The 23,309-nt window shown below is 45.5% G+C and overlaps 1 protein-coding gene across 1 annotated transcript in view; it reads left to right on the top strand.

The window, feature by feature from the left end:
* Positions 1-23,309, top strand: part of ASAP1 (ArfGAP with SH3 domain, ankyrin repeat and PH domain 1) — a 331,802-nt gene that overhangs the window by 60,653 nt on the left and 247,840 nt on the right. The window contains exon 3 of the mRNA XM_081817140.1: positions 13,691-13,817. Within this exon, the coding sequence (XP_081673266.1) occupies positions 13,691-13,817 (127 nt within the window). The remainder of the gene's footprint in view (positions 1-13,690; positions 13,818-23,309) is intronic.

Here is a 23,309-nt window from a genome sequence, read left to right as displayed (position 1 = left end):
TAAGTCACTGTAGCTGGAATTCTTAAGAACCTTAATGAGAAAGAAGGATAACCAAAGAAAAAACCCATTCTTGACCCAACAATACGATACCAACTCACTGTTGGGTTATAGATAATACATCCACTAGTAAATATCAAATCTGTCTTATGGAAATAAATAAGCAACAAAACTGTGATCCTATTCCAACTGTGAAAGACCACCACCATTTGTCTTTCAGGCAGGGAAAATAATTCTGGAATTTTAAATGGTTACTCTGGAAAGATTGGGCAGAACATTGATTTTAAAGCAAAGAAGTGTTTGAGCTTCATCATCTTATTTCCTATTGGGAATCTCTCCCGTCTCTTCTCTCTTAACCAAATTGTGCAAAGGTTGTGTAAATAAGTTTGCTTCTTCAGAAATCCACTTTGTGGGAGCCTCTTGGCTCCTCTGTGGCTGTATTTCTGAAGCAATTCCTGAGATGAAATATAAGGTCTTATAATATGTAATGCCTGTACTCTGTAAATTGAGACCAGTCTTTTTAATGATTCTATAACTCCATAAAGTAGGCCATAGTGATTGTCTTCGGAATAATTCAATAGAGTCTCTACGCCTCTGAATATAGAATCTAAAAGAGGCCAAGGTGGGGAAAATGACTCTGGTAGAATACTTCTAATTTGATCACTTCTGAGATGAGCTATTTTTATACATTCTTAGTTGGTTCAGCATGCTCATGGGCTCGTGTTTAAGATTATATTTCAACTGCATATAAACAAAAATCCAAATAACATTAGCAATTAGGGTTTTTTCCTTCTCTCTGTCAGACTAAAGAGGTCTAGAGCTAGCCCAAAGCCAAATGGTGCCTCTGTGGTTATCAGAGTCCCAAGCTGTTTTCCATCTCTGGTTGTGCCATCCTTCATATTACCTCATGTTCCAAAATGGTTGCTGGAGTGTCAGCCATCACATCCTCACTACAGGCAGCAGGATGGAGGAAGAGGGGAAGGGCAACAGGATTCCTCCTCTAGCCGAATTAGCTCTTTTTGAGGTACTTTCTCAAAAATCCTACATAGCACTTCAGCTTACATCTCAGTGGCTAGACTTAGGTACATAGCCGTACCAGCTGTAGTTGAGGCTGGCAGATGAGTCTTTTGGCTGAACACATTACTGCCCTGAATCAAATGGTTACTGAAGAAGGGGAGACCAGATAGAGGAGACATACATAACCAGTAGTCCCTGCCACATGCCAGCCATTCCAATTACTATTTGTACGAAGAGTGTAGTAGAGTGGAAAGCGCTTATACTTGGAAATCAGATGGACTTGTATTTGATCTTAGCTCCTCCCCTCACCAGTGTGTGGGACCACTTCCATTGAACAGGAGGAGAGTAACCGCTGCTTTGCAGAGTTGCTTTCAGGTTTAAACAAAATCAGTATGTGAAGTGCCATGTACGTAGGAGATACTGAATGATAGCCATTATAGTTGTTATTCTTTTTCTTCGGTTTTTAAAAACCTGAATATAGTTGACACCCAGGGCTACAGTAGTTTCAGGTGTACAGCACAGTGACCCAACTTCTCCGCACACTGTGCTATGCTCACAAGTGCAGCCACCATCCATCACCACACAGTATAGGTATTATTATTAACAGAGAGTAAGATGTGCCTTCTGCCTGCATCTGCATAGTGATGGTTTTTAAAATTGAGATAGAATTCACATAATGTCAAATTTGCTCTTTTAAGGTGTACAGTTCAGTCGTGTTCACAAAGTTCTGTAACTATCACCATGAATTCTAAAACATTTCATCACTCCCTAAAAGCAACCCTGTATCAATTGGCAATCACTCCTCCTTCCTCCCTTCCACCACCCGCTGCCAGCCACCACCTTTCTGTCTGCTTTCGGTGTCTGTGCATCTGCTTATTCTGGATGTTTCATATAAATAGAATCATATCATTTGTGGCTTTTGTGTCTTTCACTAGCATCATGTGTTTTCAGGTTTCATCTCTGTTGTAGCACATAGCAGGACTTTATTCCTTTTTGATGACTGAATAATATTCCATTATATGGCTGTACCACATTTTGTTTATCCATTCAGGGACATTTGGATTGTTCCCACTACTTGACTACTACGAGTCTTGCTGCTATGAGCATTCATGTACAAGTCTTTGCATGGATGTGTGTTTTCATTTCACTTGGGTAAATACCCAAGAGTGGAATTGCTGGGTCATATGGTAACCCAATGTTTAACCTTTTGAGGAACTACTGGATTGTTTTCCGAAGCTGCTACATCATTTTACATTCCCACCAGCAATGTGTGAGGTTCCACTTTCTCCACATCCTCTCCAACACTTGTTATTTTACATCTTTTTCATTGTAGCCATTCTAGTGGGTGTGAGTGGTGTCTCGTTGTGGTTTTGCTTTGCATTTCCCTACATGATTAATAATATGGAACATCTCTTCATGTGCTTATATCTTCTTTGGAGAAATGTCTATTCAAGTCCTTTGCCTATTTTAAAAATTAGTTATTTATCTTTTTTTTTTAAGATTTTATTTATTTATCATAAGAGAGAGAGAGACAGAGGGAGAAGCAGGCTCCCCACTGAGCAGGGAGCCCGATGCGGGACTCGATCCCAGGACCCTGGGATCATGACCTGAGCCGAAGGCAGACGCTTAACTACCTGAGCCACCGAGGCACCCGTTATTTATCTTTTTATTGTTGAATTGTAAGAGGTAATGTATTTTGGATACTAGACCCTTATCAGATTATATGATTTGCAAATATTTTCTCCCATTCTGTTATGTGTATTATCTAATTTACTCTTTAAAAAAAAAAGATTTATTTATTTTAGAGAGTGGGGGGAGGGGCCGAGGGGTAGAGAATCCTCAAGCAGACTCCCCTCTGAGTGTGGAGCCCGACATGGGGCTTGACTTGGGGCTCGATCCCAGGACCCCAGGATCATGACCTGAGCCGAAATCCAGAGTCAGCTGCTTAACCAGCTGAGCCATCCAGGCACCCCTCTGATTTACTCTTTATGACAATCCTTTGAGGTGGATACTGTTATCCCCATTTTACAGAGAGGAAGCTGAGGCTCTGAGGCAGTGAATTGCTTGTCCAAGAGAACACATCTGCTAACACTGAAGATGGTACCAGAACCCAGGAAAAGATTAGCCAGAGCTCTTCTAGTTTTATTGGTACCAACCCATCTCAGACCAGCTTCTGCTAAAAAAGAAGTATAGTTGCTTACATACCTGGGAACTTCCAGGGCTGGACTGGCATCGGGCATGGTATAGATTATGCAGAGCCAGTGATTCCAGTGACGTCACCAGGACTCTCTCTGTCCCTCTCTCCTGCCCTCCCTGCAGTTCTTACTGTCTTTCGGTTTGCATCATTCTTAAGCATGTTCTGTCATGTGTAGCAAAGATGATCACCAGTAGCTGAAGGCTTACTAAGTACTTTGAGCTAGAGCATATCGCTCTTTACCCCCCAGCACCCGTATCAGCCCTCCGTAAATCTCCCCGATTGGCCTTGCTGGAGTTCATTGCCTCTTGTTGGGAATACCAGTCGGTGCTGCTTTCAGGAGTCTGGGATACTCTGGGTAGAGAGCCAGGGCCCAGCCCTCTGGTTGGGCATGCGGAGACATGTGATTGACAATCTCTGGAGAATCACGTGGAGTCAGGAAGGGGGTAGTTCCTAAAAGAAGGGGATATGTAGGGCAGGCAGAAAATATAGCCAATGCCCTACAAGGTCTGTCTGAACTGCTAAATTCAGGATGCTGAAATTAGTTGGGGGTAAATGAAAGTTAATTCCCAAAGGCAGACACTAGGAAAAAAATCAGTTTGCTCGTAAAATAAAGATGGAAGATATTGAAAGTAATCATCTCCAGATCCAATCAGCAGTCCACTTAAACAGAGCAATTTTATAAAGTAGTTTGTATAATAACCTTTAAATCTCTACAGCCAGAGCAGTATGACTAATTTTTCAAAAACAAAAAGTAAAATAAAAAGCAGGAAAGAGAAGCTAGATGTGTCTGTCAGAAGGTTTGCTAGCAACTGTAGAGGGTTGTTGTTGTGTTGTTTTTGTTTTTTTTTAATTAGAACCCCTAGTGTGATGTGGAATGTTCACATTTGAGAAAGATGCTAACCAAAGAGCATATGCTCAGAAGAAAGCTCTGCAGTGGGTGGGCAATTTTCCTTTTTCAAATAGAGCGATGCCCTACATTTGACATAATTAGGAAAAAATTCTGTTATAATACAGCTCATTGTTATGTGGGTTTAAATACCTTGCAGGTGAAATCATACTTTTGAAAAGCAACAACTGGATACTGTGATAGATTCACATAATATAGGGTGCCTCTAACAGGGGACCCCCAACCCAGAATTGATGACCTCTAGACTGTTCTTGGCTTGCAGGTGGCTCTGAAGACAGGGCGGGCGGCCTTGTGGTGTTTGGGGTTGGTTGTAACACTGATGTCAAAAAAGAATTCATCAAATTATAGGATGTTATTGTCCTAGGATCCGAGAGCTTCTGCCCCAGGCTCCTGGTTTTAACTACAGGGAAAAGGAGGCCAAAGGAGGTGAAAACGATTTGGCTCTGGAAAAGGAGCCGGCCTCCCTGGCATTCCATGTTCCTTCTCAATGCCAAAGTCATAAAGAGCTGTCATTTATCAAAGTTTTCTTCTTGAGTGGTGTTTCAGATGATCAGCAGCTTTGAAAAGTGCTCATAAAAATAGGTCCAACTGGGCTTTGGACAAATCAGAGAGCTAGCCATACATGAAACGACTTTTCTTTTTTCTTTTCTTTCTTTTTTTTTTTTTTTGGACTTTATATTCATAGGCCACATATTTGAAATCCATATTTATTTTTGTTTGAATTCTTTGAACATTTCATCAGTTGTGCTGAAAACTTGTGTCTATGCCTACTTAGGAGGACAGGGGCTGTCTTGTGTATCTTCTTGACTCCCAAGGCATCTAACATAGGACCTTTTTAGAATACAAATGGTGATATTTGTAGCTAACATTTATTGATCATTTTCTATACACCAGACACTGTGCTAAGCTCCTTGCAAGGATTATCTTGGTTATACCTCAACAACCTTATGAGAGAAAGGTCTTCTCATTATCCTCCTTTTAAAAGTGAAGAAATTGACATTAAATACTTTGCCTAAGGTTAACATTGCCTGTGAAGTGGCAGAGCGGGGACTTGAACTCGGGTCATCCGAATCTAGATCATGCATGTATGACTTCTTAACTCTTACAAAGGGGCTCTTAAGGAAGGGAGGATAGGATGGGAGGAGGTAGAAGGCCCATCTGCTAACATTGATTGCCCTTCAGCTCCCCAGTTTACCTGGCTTTGGAGAGAAGGAAAGAAAAGAGACAAGAGAATAAAAACCGAAGGAGGAGTACCACTTGGGTTCTGCGGTGTACTCACAATCTTCTTGCTCAAAATTAGGGGTGTCAGTTTACTGACCTTGTGCTAGATTTTATATATTACAGTTTTTAAACAGTAGGCAGATGTCTATAAGCATTCCTTGATACTGTGATGCAAGGGTGAGCAGAGTCTCTTCTTACATGGGGGTTTCAGGTATTTTTCTGGAGACACGGTCTTTAATCCCTTCTTTGAAATGTAACCGGAAAAGGTAGAGGAGCAGGGAGACCCTTGGGAACCAGGATACCTGGGATCTGGCCCTGGTCCCCCACAGGGAATGTGGGGGAACTTCCTTCCAGGGAACTGGCTCTGTAGTCTGTGATGAATGATGAAAGCGACTCCGATAACCAGGATTCCTCCCACACCCCGTCCCTGTGAATGCCCATTCATTCATTCTTCTCTTCACTTATTCAGTGAACATCTCTCAAGCATCTAGGGCTCTGGGATTGTCATAGTGAATGGAAAATCCCCTGCTCTCAAGGAGCTCACAGTCTTGTTGGAGGAACAGAAATATTTGAAAAATGGTGCCATGGAAAAGGGTCATAAAAGAGGCATGTTCTCAGTCTTGAGATAGCACAGAAGTGGGCATGAGTATGATGAAGTCTAAATGGAAAACAAACACATTTGTCAAAAGAAAAGAAAAGAAACCTGGATGTTCTATAAGTTCTTCTCATTTTTCAGGCTAATGTTTCTTTTTCAGAAATAAACTAAGATTTAAAATCGCTCACTCCTGTAGATGGCAAGTTTTTAGGAATCCCATATAACACCATGATTTTTCTTCACTGGAGGTTGTTTTATTCGTAGCAGAAATGATGTAGTTCATAAAAGGGAGCTGGTTCAATCCAAAGCACATTTATTGGGAGCCCCCAGGGGGCCTGTACTAGGCAGTACCTTCTGTGGGGAGAAGCCTGCAGGGTTCACATTCAGACTGGCTGTGAACGGTAGTTCTCCACTGATTAACCGTCGACCTTGAGCGGCTTGTGCGTGTCTCTGAGTTCTCTCAGCAGAAAGTATGGTATCGCACGAGGCTCCTTAGGAGATTTCAGGATATGGTGCTTCGAAAATACCAAGCCTGGGCCTCCAGGAACCTCGGGGATGTAGGTGATACAGAGAAAGATAGATTCAGTCCCCCAGTGCCCTCAGGGATTGACAGTCTGGGAATTTTGCAGTGCAGGAAAATCAGTAGGCAGATCTGAGTTCTGAGCTGAGCCCTGCCACCCACTGAGCCGTTTGTCACTGGGAAGGTTCTGTCTCTCCGCGTGTAGCGAGTCTGAAGTCCCTTCATGTGGTGCCAGCATCCTCCATTGCTTATGCAGAGTGAGAAAAACCATCTTGCAAGCATCCACGGGAAGATTAGTCTCAGCTGGAGAGATGGGCAAGGGGGGTGCTCTCCAGACCAGTTAAGCTTGCATTTGAGTTGGGTTTGTAATGAGGTCCGCAGGAAGAAAGATAACCCATAGACTCTGTGTGAAAGAAAATTATCCTGGGGCTACAGACCCACTGTCTTGGATGAGCTTGGGGTGCAAGGTGGCTAATTACATGGACTGTGACATCAGACTGGTCAGTCTTGCTCCACTACTTGCCAAGGTGACCTCTAGGCTTCAGGTTTCCCCCTTGTATAAAATGGGGAGAATACCAGTGCCTGCTTTATAGGGTTGCTGCGAGTATTTAGTGAGGTCACGTCAGCAGTGACGCAGAAGAGCGCCGGGCATATAAGAAGCACAGCAATCGTTAGTTGATCTAATTTCACAGGACAGACAGAAATCTATGCCTGAGTTCATTCAGTTGATATGTATACTGTGAGTCTTCAGGTTTCAGCACTCTACCTGACTCTTTTCTTCTCTCCATCAGAAGGAACAGTCAGGGAGCAGGGAGGTGGAAGAGAGAGTAGTTTTTTGGTCTCCAAATAAACCATGTTCTCCTCTTTACTTCCTGAGGAACACTCGAGAGGTTTACTTGGAGTATTTAAATTAAGTACATTTGGGACTAGAATAGGCTTTTTATTTATTTATTTTTTCATTGCATGAAATTACCTGAGTGTACTTGGGAAGCACTCATACAAGGCACATGACAAAAGCAGTCTTTATTTAGCTTAGGGAGAATATGGCAACAGGAGCCTAGCAGTAAAACACAGGCAATCAAATGCATCCCTCCCTCCTCCTGCCCCCCCGCAGTGCTTTCCTCTCTTCTAGCACTTCATTAAAATGATAGAAAACGAATTCATAAGTTATCAGGTAAAATAAGGAAATAAGAATACTTTCTTTGGTTGCCTGGGTTGGGAGAAATATCGAACAGAGTAGCCCTGTGCAAGGTAGAGTCAAGAGACCGATTTTGCAGGCGGTGGCAGAAGCCTTGGATGTAGTCTGCCAGGCTCAGGGATCTTAACTTGCAGTGAGATTTCCTCGTGTCTCAGTTTCCATTATTTACTCCCACATCAGGACTGTTGTATGAATGAATTCAGAGGCTGCATCCCTAACCACTAGTGTAGTGCCTGGCCCAGGATAGGAGCTCAGTCAGTGGTATTCTGTACCTCCGTAGCCTCCGGTCTCTGTCCGGTTAATCTGGGATAATTATACTTACTTTATAAAGCTGTCATGAAGTTTCAAGAAGGATATGTGGGGTGGGGGGCGTGCCTGGGTGGCTCAGTAGGTTAAACATCTGACTCTTGATTTTGGCTCAGGTTGTGATCTCAGGGTCCTGGGATGGAGCCCCATGTCTGTCCAGCATCTGGCCTCTGCTCTCAGCGGGGAGTCTACTTAAAATTCTCTCTCTCCCTTTGCCCCTCCCTCCACTCAGCTCTATCTCTCATAAATAAATAAATAAATAAATAAATAAATAAATAAATAAATAAATAAAAAGAGGGGTATGTGTGTCAAAAATTCTAATTCTATTCACTTAGCAAAGTATCTGGTACATAGCAGGTCTCTGTTTCTTTTCTTTCTTTTTTTTTTGGAAGGAATATCAGAATTTATATCTCCAGATAAGGTTTTCAATATTCCCATATTATCTGAAAAGTATTGTCTACTGTGCTATCTCAGATCTTGATAAGCACTTTATGTGATCTAGTTCATTGAATCCTCAGAGCACTAACAGTTACTATCATTGCTCCCATTTTTCAGATGTGAAAACTGAGACCCAGAAAAGTGAATTACTTCAACAAGGTCTTATAGCTGCTACGCGGCAGAGACGTGAGCCCAAGTCTTTCTTAGCTAGAACTCATGCTCCTGTAAAATAAATAAATTCCTGAAAACTAAGTAAACTCAAATGAAATTCATGCAGCTTATAACTCATGCTCCTGCAAAATAAATGCCCTGTTCTTTTTTTTTTTTTTTTAAGATTTTATTTATTTATTTGAGACAGAGAGAATGAGAGAGAGAGAGAGCACATGAGAGGGGGGACGGTCAGAGGGAGAAGCAGGCTCCCAGCCGAGCAGGGAGCCCGATGCGGGACTCGATCCAGGGACTCCAGGATCATGACCTGAGCCGAAAGCAGTCGCTTAACCAACTGAGCCACCCAGGCGCCCAATAAATGCCCTGTTCTATCCTCTAGAAGTTGCCTTGCTTTGAATGTCCATCTTTATAGGAACTGTGTTCCGTGAAAATGAGGCTTTTATTTTATGACCTTAACTCATTTCTGATCCTGATTAGTAGTCATTCTATTGGACTCTAGATACTGATTATTTACTTCCAAAGTCCAAAACCATCACTCATGGATTTGACCTCACAAAGGATGCTTACAAGAATAACCTAGGTCTCTGAAGAAGATTCCAAAATCTGAGATCTCATACTGTGGGAATTGCCATGCACCCCCCCTCCTCTTTTTTCCTCCTCCAGGTGACTAATTTAGAGATATATCTGAGTCCTGGAATGAAAAGAGGTGTATTTATAGCCATGCTTCACATAAAAAGCAAGTTCAAAGGGAACTAACATTGGTTGAGTATTCACTATGCGTCAACCTCTTTATCCACATCCCCTTGGTTTATTTCCCCTAACAACCTGCATTGTAGTTTTATTATTGCACTAACTTTGCAGATGAGAAGACAAGGGTGATAATAAAAGAATAGAGATTCCAACCCCAGTTCACATAACATAAAGCATATTCTCTTCCCACCTTATTGCCCCTGTCTCATGAAGGCACTGGGAGCTTTTGAAGAATGCTGTAAGTTTCATCCCATCAGGTTGGGATGCTGGCTGGTGCTGTTGATCTCGCTCCCATAGAGCACCCCAAACTCCCCACCCCACTCTCCTTTCCCTGGTACATTGTTGACCATCTTGCAAATGCAACCCCTTGGTTGTTAGGTAGGTGGGCTGGAGTGAAGCCTATACTTGGAAATAGAAGTCTGCCAATTCCCTGATGACAATGGGGTCAGTAGTGCCATTGCTGTTCATGAGAATAAGCCACAACTCTTCTTATTTAAAGCATGCTACAAGGATTCCTGTCTTACCCCAGTCAGCAGCGCTCAGAGTAAGAAACTGCATGAGGAGTGTGAGGGTGCTCGACTGCCTTGATGGGGATGATGATAACAACAAAGATGATGCATACTTTGTTCAAAGCTGGGCACATACAAGTATACGTATGGGTGTGTGTTTCCTGGCTCTGCAAAGGATGATGTAGATTTCCGAGCAGCTCCACACAAAGAAATCCAGTGTTTTAAGTTTTGCCTACATTAGACTCTATTCACTTTGAGATATCCAGGAATGGTTTTCAGGCTATTTGAGAAAATGAGAGGTGCACATGGCTTGCACTGGGACATGGTTTCAAATTTAAAGAGGATTATGGCCCATGAACCCCAGAAATTGTGGGTAGAAGTGTGAACCTTTGAAATTCTAATTGCAGACAGTCGGAGGAGGTATGTACTTACCGGGGTACAATATCTCATTGTTCACATAGTCCTCTCCTGGCCAGAGAAGATGGGGAGGAGGAGCAATATAACATAATCTCTAAGAGAAACTGAAACAATTGATGGCAGCATTTTGAGCTCTCCGGTGAATTCCGTCATGAAAGAAATCCCCGGCTGTTTACCATTGCAGCTAGCTTAGCTTCTCATAATAAACTTTATTTCTTGCGTTGTAGAGTTGGGGGTATGCACAGACTTGGCTTCAGCTGGGAGGGATCTGTGTGGTCATTTTGGCACACCCACCCCTTTATTTTACAAGTGATGGCACTAAGGCCCAAGGTGAGAACGTCAGTTATTAGGAGAGAAAGCTCGGGAATCCAGGGCTCTGGGAACTGAGGCAATTATTCACTGACTCTAGGCTTTTAATAATAGCTCCTATTTATCAAGTGTTTTTATATATGTCATACATACAGGATGGAAGGTACGACCAACCCAGTGGAGGTGACAGGCATTAGATGACTTGCAGTACAGAGGAGAATAGAATAAGTACAAAATCAAAGTCAAAACTGATTTCCAGCCTAGAGGGTGTCCTTGGAGTGGATGGAAGTCTTAGTACTGGGTGTTATGCTCAACTGCTCCACACGGAAGCACAGGGTTACTGAGGTCACAGAGCTTAATTAGCCCAAGCTAGTAAGAGCCATAATGCTCCAAGTCACAGAACTTGTCAGATACAGGATGACTTGGTTAGTATGTGGAAAAAGAGGTAAGATTTTCTTCTGAGTGGTTCATACTCCAAAAGCTCATTTTCTGTCAACCACTGCACACAAGCAAGTGACCTCCAGGTGCTGGTCTTCAGCTGCCTGCTGTTGCCATCTGGCTAACTCCCCAGAACCTCAACTTTGGTGTGTCCCAAACCAAACTTGGCTTTTTTTAGGTTTATTTATTTATTTTAGAGAGGATTGGGGGTGGGGCAGGAGGAGAGAATCTTCAAGCTTCAGTCTCCCCACTGAGTGTGGAGCCCAAAGAAGGGCTCGATCTCACAACCCATGAGATCATGACCTGAGCCCAAACCAAGAGTCAGGTGCTTAACCAACTAAGCCATCCCTGTGCCCCCCGCAAACCAAACTTTTAAAGTGCTCATGAGGAGAAAGCGAGTGCCTGTTTATTTACTTATTTTTTAGAATGCCTCTCAAGGTTCATTTCTCAACCCTTTACTTTGCCAGAGAAAAATCTTTATTCACATACACTGCCTTATGAATTTCTTCCTATAGTTAGCTGAAACCCTTGCCTACCCGACATTGATGAGCGCTTTGCTGGAGGCACAGTTCAGGTTTCGTAGGGCCAGCACAGGTAGACAAAACTCCTTGAACTCATTTCATAATGGCTTTCCTGTGCACAAAGTACTTTCTCATCCATTATTATTTAACATCTCATGGGGTTGGTTCATCTTATGTGAGGCAACTGAAGGCCAAGATCCCATAGCCGACAGGATGTCTCTGGGACTCAATCTCTTGTTGTCTTTTCTGCTCAAGATGTCACCTGTCGGAGAGGGCTTCTCTGAACATTCTTTATACTGTGGCACCTCTATCACTTTTTTTTAAGATTTTAATTATTTGAGAGCGAGAGAGCACGAGCAGGTGAGAGAGGCAGAGGGAGAAGCAGTTCCCCACTGAGCAGAGAGCCCGATGTCCGGCTGGATCCTAGGACTCTGGGATCATGACCTGAGCTGAAGGCAGCCATTCAACCGCCTGAGCCACCCAGGTGTCCCCCTCCATCACTTTCTTACTTTATATGTACTCCACGTTATATCACATGATTTGTTGGTTGTCCGATTCCCCACTAGAAGGGAAGCTCCTGAGAGCTGGGACATTGTCATTACTGAATCTCCAGGGCATGTAGTAGGCCCTTAGTAAATATTTGCTGACAGTGGGGTGATGCATTTTCATTTGACCAGCACTTGCTACTTCTCTGTGCCTTGGAGCCTTGTCCCTGCCTTGGGGCACTCCATTGTCGTTGTGGGTAAGGACTAGGGAATGGCAGATGGCAGGAACTCAATTCTAGGGGGAGGCCACAGGGCCAGCCTTCCGCCCTAATGCGGTGCATTTGGAGATGAGTTTATAAGACTGCTCCTATTGGCTTCAATGACAGGGATCCTGGGAAGCTTCCCAAGGGCCTAGCTTTCTTCTTCTTTTCTTTTGAAAAGCAATTTTATCCCTAATCAGTGGTGAGAAATTACATGGATTCTTTGGACTAAGTTGAGTGAGCTAGTTAAAATAGCCATCTGCTAGGACCAAGGAATGAGCAATCTGTTGGTACTTTCTCCGCTGAAATTTGGCATCTGCTGAGCATTGTACACCATTTGAACCCCCGGAAATGCCTTTTGCACTCCTGACCCTCGTGTGTCCTGCAGGTTAAAAAAAACTCACAGTGCAAATGGAAGATTAGAAAATTGTAAAAAAAAAAAAAAAAGCAAAAATCCTTTCATTTGTCTTAGCATTTTAGCAACCTAAGCCAACTGCACAGAACTAGCCTTCCAAGGACGGTGAGCGCCCTGCACCGGGACCAAGGGCGGGAGCCAAGCGAGCGCGCGGCTGCAAGCGGGGGGAGGGAGGGGGAGGGGGGCCAGGCCGCTCCACACTCCGGGCCCCGAGGCCGCCCCTGCGCCCGCGCCCCCTTCGCTCTGCCCGCGGCCCTCGCAGCAGGAGGCGGCTCTCCAGGCCTCGCTTCCTGCACCCACTCGGGACTAAAAAAGAACGCGCATAACTTTTTTTGGTCCCTCTTCTCGCAGAAAGCAGGCGTAACGAGCTCGCTGAAGTAACCGCTCCGGGGGCGGCGCCGGGACGCGAGCTTCCGGAGCCCCGCAAGCCTTGCGGCCCCCACCCGAACGCCCCCGTCTGAACGCGGCCCGGGAGGCGGGGCGGGGGCGGGGCGCAGGCGGAGGCGGGGCGGGGGCGGTCGCCGGGGGCGGGCGGCTGGGGCGGGGCGGGGCGGGCGGCGGCGCGTGCGCAGAGCACTTCCTTGTTTGTCCCCGTGACTGTAGCGGGAGCGCCGCCTGCCCGCCGCCAGCCTGCTCGCCCGCGGGAGTGTGCGCTCAGTCTGTCGGTGTCCTCGCCGCCGCCTGTCACAGCGTTCTCAGGAGGCAGTGCCGGCCGACCCGAGCCCCCGCATAGCGCCGAGCCCCCTCCCCTGCCGCCGGCATGAGCACAGGGAGGCGGGTCCCCGAGAGCCCTCTGCCCCGCGCGCGGCTCGGAGTTTGAAGGGCCCCGCGCCGAGCGCTGCTGCCGCCGCCCGCTCCGCCCGCTCTCTCTCCCGCCGCCGCCGGGGACGGGAGCCGCGCCAGCCCGGGCGCCGGGTGGCAGGCTGCGCGGGGCGTTCATGAGCCACCGGGCGACCCGCGGCCCCGGGAGCCTGCGCCGTGACTCACTCCCCGCCCCCGCTTGTGTCTCGCCCCCCCGGCAGGATGCCGGACCAGATCTCCGTCTCCGAGTTCATCACCGAGACCACCGAGGACTACAACTCGCCCACCACGTCCAGCTTCACCACGCGGCTGCACAACTGCAGGAACACCGTCACGCTGCTGGAGGAGGTAGGTCGGGGCCGGCGCGCCCCACCGGGGACCCCGGCCCGTTCGCCGGGACGCCTCGATGCCCTCGCTCGCAGCCTCTGCCTCGCAGTTGAATTGTCTGCATTTCTGAGCGGGGAGGAAAAGGATGTCAGGGGCTGGGGCAGCCACACCCCCTTGGGGATCCCCCCCTTCCCGCTCCCAGGTGAAGAGGGGACTTAAGATGTGCAGCCCCTTGCCCCATTTGCCAGGGCGCTGACTCCCCAGGCCTGGAGGTGGGGAGAGGATTGAGCGAGCTCCTGACACCGCTAGGAAAAAGAAGAGGGAAGTCCTCTCCCTATCTTGGACCCTTCGTGGGTGCAGTACAGTCTGCTGGGCTCTTTCCACATCCTTCTGACCCGGTCATAACCCGCAAAGTAAGTGGTGTCAGGCCCCAGAGGGTGAGGGAGGCGAAGCAACGTGGCCAAGGTCACCAGCAAGGGACTGGGAGATGGTCAGTGACTGGCGCTCTTCCTAGCCCGGCTGTGCCAGGCAGGCTTAGTTGCATAGGCAAGGGCCCCCAGATAAAACCCGGAAGGGATGAGAGGAGACTCAGCCTGGGATTGCTTCCACCCCAGGATTCTTCCGCATCCAGTCTCCAGTGCCTAAACCCCGAGTGGAAAGAGAGATCTGTGCAGACAGGTCCCCACCCGGCTCCCTGCACCCGAGGGTTTGGTTCTGCTGAGGCTGCTGCGCCAGCAGAACTTGCCCGCAGGGCACTCCTAAGCTGTGACGGGAGACCTGAGGCTGCTGGGAAGAGCTGGCCAGAACGGGAGAAAGGGGGGCCTGAGACTGCAGAAGAACAGCTCCCCTTATCTAGACCCTCCAGAGAGGCATTGTGGGTGTCCTGGGCAGGGCCAAGGGCAGAGCGATTTCCTTTACAATTTAAGTCAATTAGTGATAGGGCAGAGTGGGTAGGTAAGGAGGAACCCACAAGCCCAAGAGGCAAAAGCCTCTGAACCTCAATAAAAATAGGACATTTGCCTTGGAACTCAGCACCATCTGTAAGTGCCATAAAGCACCACTCCCCTCCAAACAAGCCAAGCCTATTTCAACTGAAAAAGACAGCATTGGGGGAACTTAGGAAGGCAGATCGTTTTCCTGGAGTGGATTATCCTGTGGTTGGTTTATTTGAGGTTCGGGGAGCTCTTTCTGATATAAGCTCACCACAGCCAGCTCTCTGTAATACTGAGAAGCTTGGGCTTTTGTGGGAAACTGCTCTTGGTACAAGCTTTGCTCCTCACTGTTCAGGCCCGGTTACAGGCAGAATTGGTACTCTGAAGCCTAAGGTCCTAAATTTTAGGAGGGGAGAAATTTCTTTTCATGCTGGGTCCTATCTTGCCCGCCTGGTGCAGTGAATTAGTCTGAACATTTTATGCCAGTTGAGGATGCTTCTAGAGTTCTCTATGAAGTTAATGTTGGCTTATTGAACTGAATTTTGAAATTCATTTGGAGAAATATCAGCTAAGTTTGTTTGAAAGCCAGAGGTAAATGAATTTTTGCAGGGCGGGGGGGTTGTCTTTGTGACCTGTCATTCTGTTGCTTTAGCCTGACATTCAGTGTCTGGGAATACTCGGAGTTGCCAGGCATTCAACCTTCCGATGGGTCTGTCCTTCACTTAATAGTGATAAATTGGAACATGCTGATAAAGGAGCATTTTGCACCCTTTTTGTGTACGAATTGTATATGCCTCCTGAAGGATGTGACATTGATTAGACTGAGTGGTTATTTTCCTTCTAGATAAGTTCTTCAGTGCCTGCTAATAGAGCTGTCAGTTATTTTAACTTTCCCTTTCTGCCCATTTAGATAGTGTTACTATATTCTGTTTGTGTGGGGTATGATAAGGGTAAGTAGCTGATAATGCTGTTTGTAGGGTTTTATGCCCATATTTTGCAGCAACAGGAGAGGATAGGGTTAATGTTAATTATGTGCAGCTGCTCTTAATCTTAGGTTGAGGTAACTAAATTTAAACGTGAATGCAACAGATATATATATATATTTTTAAATAAGGAATACTATTCTGCAGGGTTAGGTTGAAAAATAGATCCAATCATAGTACAAATGTGGTCACTTAAGAATTTGAGGAGGAATCAGAATCAGGCTAGAAGTGCAAAAGTGTCATGTTAGAGTATGTTGATAATATTTATGCTCTCAAAAACATTACAGTAAATGTTTCAGTCAGAATGACACAATAATTTTGTGTTTTTCTGAACTTCAGTGTAGTACTGGTCAAGGAGTCATTGCCCTAATCTGCATCTTTAACTCTTGAATCATAGGCCATGAAGTTGGACTCAGGAATGATGGCCTCTTGCATAAATGTGAAATAATACGTGTTCGTTTCTTATTGATAGGTAACCACCAAGTTTAATTTTTATTTTTTCCCCCTAAGTTTGCATATATGGAAGGGGCACATTGTTATAAATATCTTAAGTGGATCAGAATTCAGTTCTTAAAAAAATATGGGGCTTTAAGGTTATTACCCTCAAAATGTAAGAAAACGTTTTGGGGCAGACCACAAAATCTTGTTGGCATATGCTTCACAAGTGAGATACTTGGAAACTTTAAGAGTGCCGTTTGTGTTGCTTTGTGGTTATTCTTAGGATTAGGACTTTTGGGTACTTTTTTGGTGATTTGGAAACTCAGGAATAGGAATTCATTTGGGCAGCTTGGAATTCTTTTTAAAAAATCGTTTTCTAAAAAACAAAAAAAAACAAAAAAAATCGTTTTCTAGTGCCAGTTATTAAATGCCTTCCTGTTTACTTACAAACTTCCCCCCCCCCCCCCGCCTTTGGGTTCCTAATCAACCTATAGAAGTCTCAACTAAAAAGCTGTAGCTCTCCAACCTTGGAACCCTAAGTTAACCCACACTCCCCCTTTTGGTATGTCCCGTTGGCAAAGACTGCTTTGCAGATGTTGGTGCTTTTGTTTAAATCTCTCTGTGATGCGCACTGTAGGAAATGGGTCAGAAATGTGTCGAAAAAGAGGCAAAAGAGTTTGCTTCTGGGCTTCACCTTTGGGGGCAGAGGGTCCCACAGGACTGTGGGAGTTACGGTTAGGCTGGCACATAATGAGTGGCTGCCTTTGGGAGGCAGGAATGGATTAGCTGTCCAGGTTTCATCCTGATGTCTGAGTGTTTTCCATGCAAAAAGGCAGTGTTTTGCTTATTCAGCAGAGCACACTGACGTGTGCCATTTTACTCGTGACCATTTGGAAATTATGAGGAAATGACTAGGAGACTGGGAAGAGACAAAGTTTTGCTGAGAAAGGAAGGGAAGCAGGCATTCCAGGACCTCTGTGCAGGGAGACTGTAGGAGAGACTTTCCACTTAAAGGCTTAGACTGGTCAATACTTTGTACTTGGTGAAAGGGAGAGTCGACATGATAAATGAAGGTGTGCTTGGTTATTTAATATTGGGTCAGCACTTTATCTTTTTGTGATGATGGAGGAGGCATATCTTGCCCATTTATTGAACGACTGCTCTGTGCCAGGCCTGTTGTAGGCACATGGCACGCATGATCACATTTAAGCCTCATGTGAGCTTTATGGAGAAGGGACAGTTGTTATCTCCATTTTACAGAGAAAAAAATTGAGGCCTAGAGAGATGAAGTGATTGGTCCCCAAGGTCGCATGGCTAGTAAGTCAGTGGAGTTAGGAAATCCTTAAGCAATTAAGACATAAAACAGATGTTCTGAATGTCTACAAAGATGTATTTCAGTGGCTTTATAGAGAATGTAAGAGGCTTCACTTTTCATGGTACCTTCTGATTTTGATCTCATGAAACAGAGATGCCTAAGTTCCTAAGTGGCTTATTTTTTCTTCGTGTTCACATTCCAGGGAGTTCTTAATAGTAATACTTAAATACATTTCTTATTTTTTTTCCTGTGCTTTCAAAGAATTTGGTTATGGTTTTTCAGATTCAGGTGTGGGAACTTATTTGGGCATAATCTAGGAATAGCATTCACTCATAGCATTTTTGGGGAGCACCTGCTAGGTACAAGTCATTTTGCTAAGTGTAGCTGAGGTATTGGAGTTGTTGTCTAGATTGTGTTATGGCGGAAGTAACGGTGTTTGAGAAAGAGGTAAATAGGGCTGTCATTCTTAACGGGGTAGAAAGGGGCAGTTTGCAGGTGGGAGAAATGATATTAGGACATTCACCCCAATAATGCAAGGTGAATCACTCAAATTACCATCCAATCACTATACAAATTGTCCAGTGCCCAGCAGTGTGTTAGGCCCTGAGGATACTAAGGTGATCAACCCTGCCAATAAGAAGTGCACCGTGTAAAATTTTTCTCAAGGGAGCTCTCATTGAAGTGTGGGTCTTGCATTAGAAGTTCACTTGTTTTAACATATACACATGACGTGCTTAGTCCTTCCTGAGGCCATAGAAATGTTTGAAGAATGAAGAAACGAATGAAGGTGTGGAATGCAGATCCATTCCTCTTTCGTAATAACTTATAGTTACCAGTTATTGGTGTTCCTACTATGTGCAAGCCCCGTGCCTACTATTATTTAATGCTTACATGTGCCCTATTATTATGTTTGACCCATCTTCCCACAGTTGAATCTTTCGCCCAAGGGCACACACATAGTAAGTAGTAGATTTGGGCATGAATCCCATTTCTGTAACATCTCTGTGCATGCTAGTCAGACTTCATCTTTATGTGTTTCTTCACTCTCCAAGTAAGTTCTAATTTTTACTCATGTTCATTTGGGCATCATCTTCTATGCTGATGACAAGAGGTCATTAATCTTTGATAAATGCTTTTAGGTTCTCCAGTGTTACCTGTGGAATCTCATACATAGGGCCTCTGTGGCCAGGGCTTAAAGTCTGATCTCATTCATCAGCTCCAAGTGTTCTAGAATGCAATCGCATTACTTAAATTTTGAAAGCCGATAAACTAAGCAGCAAGTGCTAGTTTATGTAGCAGATGCTAAAGTTGGTTATGGTCTTAAATAAAAGTAAATCTCAGGCAGAGTTTCGATAAAAACAGGGTTAGTTTTATGCATTGTTTGAGGTCAAAATAATGTGTTTTCTTTGTCCCTAACCTCTTGAAGATAAAACAACAAAAGGTAAGTCTCCCCTTGATGCTGCTATCTTACACAGAATTCGTGCTCTGTGGTCCAACCTTTGATCCAGTTCAGAGGTATTGAGAGTGAGTTTTCTCTGGACATAAGCAGCAAAGGTCAGTGAATGAAGAATATGTTTATTTGCCTACAGAAGCAATGAGAGAAGGAAATTTCTTTTATGTACCAGAACTCATGTTTTTTCTAAAACAGGCTCCAACTGTTAGCCGGGTATTCCAAGCTAATGCTGTTTGCCTTTTATATACATATTTAGGGTTTAAAAGACATTTTCTATATGTGCTATCTAATAAAATGCCTTTGTGGTAGCATCCTTATCATTCTTTTACATGTGAATAAATTAAGGCTCAGAGAGGTAAATTACTTGACCAGCGTAACGCAGGATCTCTGGATCTAATATCCTTTGTTTCTTCTGTATTTCACCATCTTTTGTGCTTCCTGTCCGCTCGCTTTTTGTTTTATTTTGTTTTTTTCTTTCAGGGCCCATAAAAATGATATCTACTGATTTTTCTTATCCATACTTGATTTCTAGTGCCGGAGGTAAAGAGTTTGGGGTAGAGAAGAAAGGGAAAGACAAAGACAGCTCCTTTTCTCTGTTCTTCAAAGACCTCTTGTTGGATGGCTCTCGGAATTTCTGCTGTTTGTAGTTAGAAACGGTGCTGCCAGCAGTCCTCCCGGGGCTCAGCAGAAGTGGAAAAGGCCCAGTGGCTTCCCGCTCTCCCCTGGCATACTTAGTCTGGGACTTGACCAGCCTGTCTTTGCCTGCGAGCTGCCCACAGCCCTGGCCAAAGAACCACTGCTCTTGGTTGGGGTTGCTGCAGGACTCTGGCTGTCTGCCTCTGGCCTCCTGGTTGTCCATAGCCCTGCCTTTGTGCTGGGTGCTGGGAATCACTAGCCATCGGAGTCTAATGGAGCTTGGAGAAAGTCTAGTCAGGTGCTTCCCAGCCTAAGAGCCTGATCTCTGAGGGGCCCATGAAAGTGGTGATGGGAGTCTAATAATCACTTGCAGTATTTCATAAAAATTAATAGATGCCTTAATAACGTGGTTCGGCGTACCTCTCATGCCAGCTGTCTTTGGTTTTGGTCAAAATATATCAGCTCAGTGGTGTAGCACTGATTATCTTCTGCTCATCAGGTCCTCGGATTGCCTGTTAGAGATTCCTGTAGTTGGAAAATCAAATATGATCTCATTCCTGTGATTGGTTTGCTAGAAGAACCTTCGAGTTTTGTATCCCCATGGGAGAGAGCTCAGGAGAGATGAGGACCCACATAGACCTAGTTTCATCCTGTTGTGGAGACTGAAGCCTAGGGTGGGAACAAAATTGGGCAGAGATTTGAATTCAGGTCTCTCTCAACTTCCAGCCCATGCTCTCTGCACTGTGCTCTCCAAAATGGCTATGGAGGCTATTTGTACACGGTGGTGGATTTCTCTCTAAAACTTGCTTCCGGGTCAGAGGAGAGGAGAGTAAACCTGAATTTAGGAACCTGGTCTTGCTAGCCAGTCTGCCGGTGTAAATTTTGGTCTCAGGAGGTACGCTGTGAGGCCACAGCAGCCTTCCCTGATGCTAAGTTAGGAGGCTTTCATCAGAAGCATCGCGGTCCTGGATGTTCAAACACTACCCAGACTTTTGCCTTTATGTCTGCAAGTCAAGGGAGCCTCAAGAGCGGTGGTTTCCATTTATGTAACCTAGTCATTTGGGGGCTAGAGCCAGACATTGGCCTGAGCCATTCCCACATGTAGTAGTTAAACATGAGTAAGTGATAGGCTAGAGACCACTTTGCATCTGAGCCTCGGTTTCCTCATTTGATAAAAAAAAAATGGCATTGATTTGAGTGTTAAAGGAGATAGGACACTCGAGGCACTAATCACATGACTTCATTACTGGTAAAATGTGGCCTGATGAATGTCAGCGTCTGACCAGTCAGATGAGTCAGCCTTCCTTTTGTGGGGTGGGGAGGAAAGAGGTGAGAGGCATTCCTTGATAGGGAGATGGGTAGAGTTCTCTCCCCTGTGAGCCAGTAGCAACACTTGGGTTCCCTTACCTGGGTTAATTGCAGCCCTGTTATCTTGGAGTCTTTGTCAGGCAAGTTTCCGAACCTTACTGTGTCTCAGTTCCCTCATGGGGATCATACCTCCCTCTTAGGATAATGCCTGCCATGGTAAGTGCTCTAGAAATAATTATTCTTACTATCCTCGTGCCGTTGCTGTTCGTTATTACTGGAGTAGACCCTTGAATGTGTAGCTGAGAGGACAAGACTTGGTCGACTCTTTTCAGGACGGTGGGTGATGAAGAGGTCAGATGACGGAGCCCGCTGTGTGCCTTCGAGGAACTGGATGGTGGAAGTGCAGATGGGACTGGAGGGAGGACTGGGGGAACACTAACACTTGCATCATTGGGGCGCATGGTCAAAGCCAATTTCATCTGGAGCAGACTGACAGCTCAGTTTTACTCTGTACGCAGCTCTTGGTGGGGCTCCTCTGGAGTCAGGGAACCGCTGACCGGCGCTGCCTCTGCTGACCCAGACCAGCCTGATGGGCTGTACTCTGGTGCAGCCCCACTGTGTGTGCTTCCTTTGCGCCTGCCGATTGTTTCTGCCCCCCCGCCCCCTTTGCCTCCATTGGTGTGTCAAAGCCACGACAGTGCTGTCCCATTTGATTTTTGCTGGGGCTTTGGGGTAAGGAGCCACTTTCTCTGTTACATAATAAATGCAGGTATTTGATTCCGGTCATTTGTGGGGAGGTGCGGGGGGGAAGCATTTATGCCTTGGCTCTGAGTGGGACAGAGCGTGGCAGCTGTGTTATATGCTTTCCTGATTACAGCTTGAAGCTCCGAGACCATAAGGAATTCTATTTTGGTTTGGAGGCAGGCACCTTAAAGTGAAAAGGACTTATCCTTGGATTTACATTTCAGTGTGTCTCCTAGCTTCTTTTCAGTGTCAGTAAGATGCGTTCTAATTATTTGTGAGGCAGGGGTTTGGTCAGATCTGGAGGCACTTCACCCCACTTGGTCTTAGCGGAATCTGAGAGGTCGCAGTAGGTTCTTCCAGCCCAGAGCCCATTCAGAGCGGCCCTGTGTCATGGTGCTGTTTGTGGTCACTTACGTAAGAACTGAATTTTAATGCTGCGGCTATGGTGTAATTTTCCCCAGAGAACTGGAATATATGTCCCTCTGATAAGACAGCACCCAATTCAGCCTCCCAGAAGCTAGAAAAACAAAACCAGACCTCATGCACCAGCAACTGCATTTTGGTACCAACTGCTAAAGAAAGCAGAGTTGGCTAAGTCAATCTAGATCATCCCTTTAACTGCCCCATGTGCTTTGGATGGAGAACAGAAGCTTTTCCAAGCCCTTTTGTTATTAATACAGCTTGGATACCTTGTATTTCTGTAGCATTATGCTCAGGGGCGAGAGCAAGGACGGCCATGTCCCCATGCCCAGCATAGCACCTGACCTGATGACTGTATTATAAAATAAATTGCACAGAGCTGGAAAAGGCCTTTAGAGACCATCTGGTTCAACTCCTCTTTTCTAGGGATGATGAAATTAGGCTCTGCATTGTAAGTAACAGATTTCACCTCCCCCCACCAACAAAACAAAATACAGCTAGTTCAAGCACAATGAGGACTTGCTTTAAGGACTCATGGGGCTGTTTCCTGGAACATGAGGGGCAAGAATAGTAGGAAATGTGGAGATTCTCTTCTGGGAAGATGGCGGAAGATGGCAGCCCAGGCCCTACCTGCCCCCTCGCTCCAGTGCCCACCCCCCCAGCTGAGTCTCTGTAGCTGATTCACATATCTGGAAGGATTGGACTGGTCCAGCTTGGGTCAGGATACCACCACTAGTCCAGTCAGCTTTGGCTAGGTTTCTGGGGTTACGTGATGGGTGAGTCTGAGCCTTCGTCAAGGACTGGGTATGATAGTGATCCTCAGAGAAGAGTTAAGAGGATAGGGAAGCTCCCTTTTTGTACACCCAGATCACACTGCAAAACTGGGACTAGGATCTGGATCTTCTAGCCCCACTGTCTTCATCCTTCATTGGCGTGAGAGCAAAATGGAGACCACAGCACCTCACAGGGTTATCAAGAGAACCAGTGGGGAAGGTAAGACAGCTACATGCCTGGCATCCAGCGAAACCGGGAAGATGTTTACTTCTCTGCCATTCCCTCTGCAAATCTCACCTCCTCTTGACCCTTCTGCAGTGTATTCATTCGGGACATTTTGAAGGGCTGTGGTCAGAGCACTGTGCTGCCTAGTTGTAGCTTTCCTGATGTGGTCAAGAAAGACCAACATTCCACATAGGGTGTGGGTAGAGAAGAAACACCCCATTGCCGTTTAAATCCATGGTGATGACATGGTGCTCAAAAATAATCCTCCCTAGATACCCAGGATGG

This window comes from Leptonychotes weddellii, chromosome 4 (genome assembly GCF_054177405.1).
Source record: "Leptonychotes weddellii isolate Sample4059 chromosome 4, ASM5417740v2, whole genome shotgun sequence".
In the NCBI taxonomy this organism is placed as follows: domain Eukaryota; kingdom Metazoa; phylum Chordata; class Mammalia; order Carnivora; family Phocidae; genus Leptonychotes; species Leptonychotes weddellii.
Note: the sequence above shows the minus strand (reverse complement) of the source record. Positions and strands in the feature narration are given on the sequence as shown.